This window comes from Juglans regia, chromosome 16, assembly GCF_001411555.2.
Source record: "Juglans regia cultivar Chandler chromosome 16, Walnut 2.0, whole genome shotgun sequence".
Taxonomy (NCBI): domain Eukaryota; kingdom Viridiplantae; phylum Streptophyta; class Magnoliopsida; order Fagales; family Juglandaceae; genus Juglans; species Juglans regia.
In genome coordinates this window covers 18,070,040-18,079,446 of record NC_049916.1, presented here as the reverse complement: position 1 = coordinate 18,079,446, position 9,407 = coordinate 18,070,040, and the positions used below count along the sequence as shown (strand labels likewise).

General features: G+C 33.4%; 1 protein-coding gene across 1 annotated transcript; it reads left to right on the top strand.

Moving 5' to 3' along the window:
- Positions 1–2,071: 2,071 nt before the first annotated feature.
- LOC108987118 (nucleobase-ascorbate transporter 6-like) lies at positions 2,072–6,229 on the top strand. The gene is made up of 15 exons (XM_035686845.1): positions 2,072–2,260; positions 2,576–2,740; positions 2,951–3,048; positions 3,174–3,350; positions 3,472–3,572; positions 3,758–3,833; positions 3,932–3,991; positions 4,075–4,259; positions 4,475–4,571; positions 4,837–4,923; positions 5,138–5,196; positions 5,292–5,383; positions 5,469–5,546; positions 5,635–5,795; positions 5,894–6,229. The coding sequence occupies exons 2-15, from the start codon at positions 2,626–2,628 to the stop codon at positions 6,110–6,112; spliced, it is 1,605 nt and encodes a 534-aa protein (XP_035542738.1). The 5' UTR covers positions 2,072–2,260; positions 2,576–2,625; the 3' UTR covers positions 6,113–6,229.
- Positions 6,230–9,407: the final 3,178 nt, after the last annotated feature.

The window sequence follows — 9,407 nt, the reverse complement described above, 5'->3', positions numbered from 1 at the left end:
AAAGATTATGTTTATCAGTCGGACATAAACATGCTCTTCACCTTCAATTTAATTTATAAGAAGATTTAATTTTAAGCCTTTTAATGAATTAAATTTTGCCTTATTAATGACATAAAAGCGTGCGGCCATTGCACCAATCTGTAAATAAAAGAATTAAAAAGAATAACATTTTATTGCAACCATGCACACAAGACTACATCAATAGTAGTGTACTCTAGAGGGTTCACATTCGAAATAGTAATCCCGTTTGGATTTAGAAAGTATTTCATCTCATTATTATAATTTTTTTAAATTTCTATATAAAATATAATAAACAATTCAACTTTTTCAAATCTCAAAATAATAATAATAATAGTAAAAAATAATATTTTTTAACTTTTATTTTTCATTTAAAATCATCTTATCTCATCTCTAAATTCAAACCAACCTATAACTTAGCGTAGAAGTGTGTCATTCTTACCGAATCACAAACTGCATTGATATAATAATACTGTGAACTCAAGACTTATATGTATAATATTTAATTAAATAAGATAAAATATAATTTATTCTAGAATTTTAAATTAGCTAATAAATTTAATTATTCATGTTGTTAACAGAATATAACATGCTACAGTAAGATTAGTGCACTGCAGACTAGGGTCCAAATTCCGGACAGTAGCTAGGGCCGTAGTGTTCACTTTAAACCCGCTTCTTCCTTCCGTTGCGTTAGTACTGTCGCATGAGCTTCTTCCATGCTTCTCTTTTCTAAAGTTGATGAATTTATTTGTTGTACTCGTTACGTTTTGGGGTTAGCAAAAAGGAAGTTGTGGGGCCATTTTGGGGGTAAGGAAGATGAACCTTTTCGAGTTACTTGAGAGCTGAAAGGATTAATTCTTAATTAAGGGTGGGTCAGATCGATACGAAGGAAAACTCTAGTGAGTTCCTCAGTATCAGTGAAGCCTACAAACAACCAACGAATCTAACGAAAATAACGAGACGTTTTGCACTAATAGATACATAAATTTCTCAGATGTGGGTCTGTAATCAAGAACAGTAAAGTCAGTTTAGTTTGGATAATGTTACAGTACAAAAGAGAAGTAGTTGAGCTAACCAAAGAGGTAATTTGTACATCCAACCACAGAGGTTGTTTTCTAGATGGGAATGGATTCAGAGCCCAAGTTAATCTCTGTTAATCAAGAGAAAGATAGAATTTCAAAAGATTATTTAATATTTATAAATGATTAAATATATGTATTTCTCTTAATTTACTTCCTTGAATATATTGTCATCTATATTTTTCTGTTAACGCGAGTCCTAATATCATCTTTGTGAGAAGTTTACCAACGGAAGTAAATACAAAAAACATAAAAAGAGCACTGAATCATGTTAATGTGGCATGCATTTTTTTGCCATCTTTTGTTTTGTGTATAGTTTGGTTGGGTGTTAGCGTCAGGACTCCGAGTTTGTAATCATCCTGTAACTATGGATGGTTTCCAGATTTTGCTAGACGTGTCATGTCCCTAAGTCTGAAAATGATTTCAGTTGTAATGCATGGACTTTTCACTTCTACATTCCTGCAACAAAATCTAAAACCTCCTTTTGTTTTTATTGAAAGAAATTATATAGTTAGAACTAAATATATATATATATATTTATTTTGGTGTTTTTTTTTATTTGTTTTTTATAATCATCTCATGAAAATGGTGTATTGTTACACTGCAAATTTTGAAACTGGCAGTAGATGAGTACAACTCGGTTATTTTTCTTCAAACCAGTGAGAGCCACATTGCTATCTTTTTTAGACTTTTGGTCCATGTAAAAACGGAATGCCTTACTGTCGACCACATTACAGAGCAAAAGGCATTGATTTTGCAGTGATAAATTAATTCTTAAGTAGTGAGATTGGTTAAAGGTGACGGTGGAGATGCTTTATACAAGCTTTTTCTTTACGTGATTGAAGAAAAAGAGAAGGCAGACCCATAATCATGATGCTTTGGATTACAAAAGAAATTAAGAGATTCCTTCTGAGCGGCATTTTGGTTTCTTTCTCGCTTTAGGAGGGAACACTGTCTGCTTTTGCTTTTGTTTTTACCATATCTTCACATTCACTTTTTAAGTTTCTTGGCCTCCAAGTGGCTCTTGGGCTGTAAAATAACGCATGCATAACTTAAACATTTGACACTCCCCAGGATTCTCCAATCTGTTCTAGCCTGCGATAAACTTTTTGCAAGGAGAGTAGAGAGTGGTTGCTGTTTTTCACTGCAACGCTTGCCTTCTGGTAATCACTGGTCCTATTTTGCTTGTCCTCGTATGCTAGTGGGTGCGTATCTGCATTCATATATAAATATATATAGATATACACACACACACAATATTTCTGTTATAGATGGTTTTGTAGGTGTTTGTGTGCTTGGGGTGGTACAAGTTGAGTTGTTTTGGGGGTTAAGAAGCATCTGGGTTCTAGTGAAGATTTTCTGATTTCTTTTCTTCTTTTGGAATTATGAGAAATTTTTTGGAGTTCGATTTTTCATTTGGAGATTCGGGTATTGTTGTGCGCAAAGGACTAATTTTATTCTGGGTTTCTCTTTGAGAGTGTCGAGGATATTACGGAGAGAATCGAAATAAAGAAGATCAGAGATAAGCATGGCAGGAGGTGGAGGACCTGCGCCGCCGCCGAAACAAGAAGAGCTACAGCCACATCCAGCCAAAGATCAGTTACCAAGCATTTCTTACTGCATCACCAGTCCTCCTCCATGGCGTGAGTGTCTCCTTGATTTTTATTTCCCGTTTGCTTTAGTGTCTCTTTCGATGAGATCAGAGATATCCATTTTGTTTTTTATATATAAGAACATCTATGTTAGACTTTTGATATTATGTACCCGATTTTTTAATATTTGTTTTCAGCTCTTAAAACATGTATATTTCTTTTTGAATTATTTCAAAATCGAGGGTTATGTTTTTGATGCAGCCGAGGCTATTTTGCTTGGTTTCCAACATTACTTGGTGATGCTTGGTACAACTGTGTTGATTCCAACATCTCTAGTTCCGCAGATGGGAGGAGGCAATGTAAGCCTTGACTAGGACAAAACCAATTCGAGCACATTTTGTTAAACTTTTGTTGAATTCTATTCAACTGATCTTCAATTTATGAAAGTTTTGATCATAATAAAAATGCAAATTTTCGATTCTAGGAGGAGAAAGCAAAAATGATTCAGACAATATTGTTTGTGGCTGGTTTGAACACATTGTTTCAATCATTGTTTGGGACTCGTCTACCTGCCGTGATCGGAGCTTCTTATAGTTATGTGCCAACAACCATTTCAATCATTTTGGCAGGTCGATACAGTGACATCGTAAATCCTCAGGAGGTTGGTTCATTGAAATTCCATCTAGTGTGGTTACTCTCACTCTTTGTTTTTTCTTTTTCCTTTTTCAAAGAAATTTATATACATTGTATCCACGATCTCATGATTTGTGATGTCAATACAGAAATTTGAAAAGATAATGCGTGGAATCCAGGGTGCTCTTATTGTTGCCTCGACTCTCCAGATTGTATTTGGCTTTAGTGGCCTTTGGCGTAATGTTGCAAGGTTGGTTAGCTCTCATTTTAGCTAGATCTCATTCCTTTAAACCATGAATCTAAATTGTTGATGAATTATAAATCTAATAGGGCATGAAAACATTTCAATTCGTGGATCAGATCATGTTTGTTATCTTGCAATTTCTTGTAATCATATGTTGTGAAGTTTGATGTTCATTTATATTTCTTATCCAGGTTCTTAAGTCCGCTTTCTGCTGCTCCCCTGGTTGCTTTGTCAGGTTTTGGGCTATATGAATTTGGATTTCCAGTGGTATGTATACACATATGACACCTCTTTGCTCCTCTCCCAATAGTCTTAAGAAATTGTTATGTTACCATATGTTATTGACCATGTCTTTGAATGTGTAGCTTGCAAAATGTGTAGAGATTGGGCTGCCGCAGCTCATCATTTTAGTAATATTTTCACAGGTAATATTCAAGTATCATTTGCACTTACTTTCACTTTGATAGGCATAGGCAACCATTCTTAGCATGAACTCAATAATTGGCAGTATATACCTCACTTGATGCGTGGAGAGAGGAATATCTTTGATCGATTTGCTGTTATATTCTCGGTGGTGATTGTTTGGATTTATGCTCACCTGCTCACCGTGGGAGGGGCTTACAAGAATACGGGGCCTAAAACTCAAATAAGTTGTAGAACTGACCGTGCTGGAATCATTGGTGCGGCTCCATGGTAAGGCTCTCACTATTAGTTTTCAACAGTTATGCTGTGGAAGTTTTTGCTCAGAAATAAAAATATAGAGTAGGCTTTCACTAGATTTCAACACTTGAATGAATTGATTGCTTTGTTAACCACATGGGTTTCCTGTGCATCTGATATAATTAGACAATGAGGAGTCATTTTGGTGATTACTGTTCCTTACTGTTGCAAAATCCCGTTTTGTGCAGGATAAGGGTTCCATATCCTTTTCAATGGGGAGCTCCCACTTTTGATGCAGGAGAAGCTTTTGCAATGATGGCTGCTTCTTTTGTTGCTCTTGTGGAGGTTTGTTTATGTTTGTGCTTGTCATTCCAGCAACGTTTATGATGCATTTTGAAGGCTGGTTGTTGTCTTAGTATTTCTTAATAGTCTACTTATAATGTTCCTTGTATATATTGAATCTTGCAATGCTTATTTCTGTCCTCAACTGTACTTGAGTACAATGCAATATTTGATTTAGTTAATGACTCATCTGTTAAGAATGAAAGATGAACATATTGATTTCTTATCTTTGTGTAGTCACTTACAATGTAATTTGATGATTGCACAGTCCACAGGCGCGTTCTTTGCCGTGTCAAGGTATGCAAGTGCAACTCCAATCCCACCTTCAATACTTAGCCGCGGTGTTGGTTGGCAGGTAACAGGTTATAATTGTCATCTTTTATTTGTGAAGCAATTTATTTGCCCTGCATATTTATTTGAAGGGAAAGTATGATGACACCTTGCTCTGCTTTCTCTTCTTGTTTTTCTTTTTAACATTTAAGCAGAGAGTGTCATCATAATTTCTATAATTTAAATGCTATGACTAGCATATGTTGACTTCGTACCTGAAAATTTTGTTTTAATATCAGGGAGTAGGCATTCTGCTCTCAGGGATATTTGGAACTGGAAATGGTTCTTCAGTTTCTATGTAAGTTTCTTGTTCAAAATTACACCACATACTTGGAAATATTCTGATATATCAATTCTTACCTAACATTGTTTCTTCTTTTCTTGGCTACACAGTGAAAATGCAGGTTTGTTAGCGTTGACCCGTGTTGGTAGCCGAAGGGTTGTCCAAATATCAGCTGGATTCATGATCTTCTTTTCAATCCTTGGTAAGTAACTCATGTAACAGATTCAAGCTTAATCCCTATATCCTCCATTGAAAGAAAGTATTTAACATATTACATGGCTCACCAGGGAAATTTGGAGCTGTTTTTGCTTCAATTCCAGCACCAATCATTGCAGCATTATATTGCCTGTTCTTTGCTTATGTGGGTAGGTGTTACTAACTTATGGAGCTGGTTCTGTTATCATGGTTCAATTCAGTATTGATTTAACATTTTTTCTTAATATGCATGGACAGGTTCAGCAGGCCTCAGTTTTCTTCAGTTTTGCAATTTAAACAGCTTTAAAGTAAAGTTCATATTAGGCTTCTCAGTGTTCATGGGATTATCAATACCTCAATACTTCAATGAGTACACTCTTGTTAATGGCTACGGTCCTGTCCATACAGGACAAAGATGGGTACATTTTGGCTTCTGAAACATTATCCTTCTTATATGCTTGATCAAGAAAACTTTTTTTCTTCATTTGTCAACAATATCTCTTTGTTCTTTTGGCAGTTCAATGATATGATCAACGTTCCCTTCTCGTCCGAGCCATTTGTTGCCGGCTTATTGGCTCTGATATTGGACATGACACTGCACAGGAAAGACAACCAAACCAGGAAAGATAGAGGTATGCCTTGGTGGGAAAGGTTCAGGTCATTCAAGACAGATACAAGAAGCGAGGAGTTCTATTCTCTGCCCTTTAACCTGAACAAGTTTTTCCCATCTGTTTAATTTCTGGCTTTCCAACATGTAGTTTTGAAGCTGTGTGACCATAGTTATGCTCCTAAGATACATTATAGATATATTATTAATGTGGGTATCACATTCTCTAACATTGATTGCATTTAATTTCCTCATCTCTCAAGTTTTCAAAACTTTGTAAATCAACTCAGAAGTATGAATATGTTCTTTCCCAAGCACTTTGAGCGGTCCTCACTTTTGAAATGGTATCAAAATGGCATCTCTATAAATAATAGATGTAAAAGTTGATTCTGTCATGTTTCTATACCTTCTGCTGTGTATTTTATGCTAAAATTATAAGGTCGAATCTTATAGCCTCTTGGGGATTATACATTTATGAGAATAACAATCATAATTTCAGTCATACCTCTATTTCTATGCCTTTCTGTTGTGTACTATTTGGATTTTATTAAATAAAAGTATGCTATGTATTTATACAATAAATAGAAACTTTATAATAATGTCAATGTTAGCAATTTAATTTTGAAAGTTTTTATTGAATATCTTGATCTTCTATGTCCTTATTTTTCTTTGATTTTATGTTAGTGACGAGAAACTTCAGAAGTTGAGAAAACAAAAGACACTTTGGAAACACTAAAAGAATACTAATTTTAAATAAAATTAATATATTTTAATTTTAAGTAAAAAAACTTAACTTAATTAGGCATATTATTTCTTGTTTTATAAATCTTACTACTTAATCATATTATATATATGTATATATATATATATATCAGTTAGTTTTAGGGTTGTAAAAATAGACCGGAAAACCGGCTCGGCCCGGTTCCTCTATTTTAAAAACCGGTCATAATAGGTCTAGTCTCAATTTTATGTTTTTTAGGACCGGACCAGACCGATTCGCATATTTATATATTTTTAATTAATTATTAAAATTATCTATAATATTTTTATATTATATATAATAATTATAAATTATAATTATATATGAAATAATGTTATATTAAAATTTATAACATAAAATTTTAATCTTAAACATGAACATTTATTTGATCATATGTTTTAAATATAAAATATATATTAATTACATTTTATAGCTTAATAAATTCTCAATATATTCATTTTGATAAATATATTAGTAATACTAATATACATTAGTATATTAATTACTATATTATTACTAACATATAATAATAGTACTATACCAATAGTAAATACTAATAATATTAGTAATATATATATATATATATATAAGTATAAGAGATTAGAGATTTAATATATATTAAAAATCAGAAAACCGAACCGAACTGGATCAGAATCGATAAAACCAAAAGTATTGGTTTAGTAGGGTAACTAGTGCGGTATTGGTTCTTGAAAAAACAAAATCGGTGTATACCGATTCGGTCCTAAAATTTGTCCATAACCGAACTAAACCAGACTTGTTACACCCCTAATTAGTTTATATTTAATAATAACAAGAATGAGAATAATATGATATGATAGTTGATGTGAATTTATATGAATAAGTTTTGAGAATCATATAATATATAAATTCTTGCAATAAAACGAACAAAGTGAGATCGCGCGGTGAAGCCTCTCTTGTAAAAAGCCTTTGAACCCAGATCTGGTTTTTTCGCTGGAGAGGAGGGGGAGGCCTTAGCTTCCTCCTCCTTCTCCCTCTCCTTCTCTTCTATCTCCATCTACCCACTTTGTTTATAAAATTAGTTCACTTTTCCTAGTTGTTTTGTTTCCTCCAAGTCCAAAAAAGGTAGATCTATAGTTTTTCGGAAACATCTGAGAGACGCACGGCACGAAAAGGCTCCTAGGTTGCAAATTTTTCGAAGAGAAGTGGCGGTTTTGCAGAAATCGCCGCGTGTCAGCCTCATGCGCCATCCTTTCCAGGAGCTTTTCTCACCACACACGTCAGACCAAAGGACTCGCCACCATCAAATCTTTTAGATATGACTATTGTGACTGTAAAGAGAGGGGCATGTGGGCACCACACGCTATCACAAATTCCAAAGTCTACCGGTGTTGGTCCAAACTATATTTTATCTATTTACGCCAACTTACTACTTTCTTTATGTTTTTCTCAAATTTTGCTAGGATACACTTATATATAAAGAGCTTAGTCAAATATTCAAACCGTTGGTGCCCAGCGATCACTACCTCCTCTTTGATCTCTTGGCGATCTCTCTTCGCCACAACTCACAAGCCCCACTTTTTTTTTTTTTTTACTTTTGCGCCCACGCAAGAATCACATGTACTCATTGGGAAGAGTCTGGAGTTTTGCGACGACATATAACACGATGGAGTTTGGATTTTTTAACTGGCTTTTAATTATAAGAGTTTTCCTATTTGGCCACATGATCATGAAGATGAGGCAATGGACTTCCCCAACGGCCAATTCAAGACAAAATGCAGTCACTACAATCACCATGACCTACAGTCATGGAACTACAATCTCACTCTCTTATTGTATAAAAATTGCCACTTTGTGCAGCTCCCTCCTAGCAGGAAAGGGCAGGAAACATTTATTTGTTTCTAGGGCCCATTTTTTTTTATTTATATATAGTGTTGTATTAGTTAAGAAATGGTGTTTGTCAGTTCTCCTACCCCTTACTCATATATTTCTATATCCCATAATTATATATATCGAGCTTGTTTAAAAAAACATATATATAATATAAGTTCTTGCAATTATTGTTATTCAATGGACCCTAACTTGATTAAAACAAAAAACAAAAAACAAAAGCAATTGATCAGACGACACATTGCATAAAGCACAGATTTGGGATCCCAGCTTTTTATCATAGTGTGGGTTATTGTAATAGTAAAATTCAATCTCTTATATGATAGGAAATTAATTTATTAAATGGGTTATTCATTGTCCATAATAGGGTCTAATCTTGGTTCATTATTCATATATTGGTACCCATTCAAAAGTTATAAAATTTGATTTAGGATTCTTTAAAGTTATGGGTTGTTTGTGAGATGAGATGGCTTAATCTCTTCTCATCTCATTTCATTTTCAAATATCATTAAAAAAAATAAATACTTTTTAATTTTAAATTTTTAACTTTTTTATCTAATCATTACCTAATCATTACAACTTTTCTAAACTTCTAAACAAAACACAAAAAATAATTCAACTTTTTTAAATCTCAAAACAAATATTATATTAAAAAATTATATTCTAAAAACATTTTAACGATATAATATTTTTATTCAACTTTTTCTCTTATTTTCCAAAATCTCATTAAACATCATAACTCAAACTATTTCACTATTATTCACAAATCATCTCTCTCCATAGAGTATAAGAGTA

Coding starts and splice junctions, on each gene's coding strand:
- LOC108987118 (XM_035686845.1), top strand. CDS start 2,626: ATGGCAGGAGGTGGAGGACCTGCGCCGCCGCCGAAACAAGAAGAGCTA. Junction 3,049..3,173: donor CGCAGATGGGAGGAGGCAAT/GTAAGCCTTGAC, acceptor TTTCGATTCTAG/GAGGAGAAAGCAAAAATGAT. Junction 3,834..3,931: donor ATGAATTTGGATTTCCAGTG/GTATGTATACAC, acceptor TTGAATGTGTAG/CTTGCAAAATGTGTAGAGAT.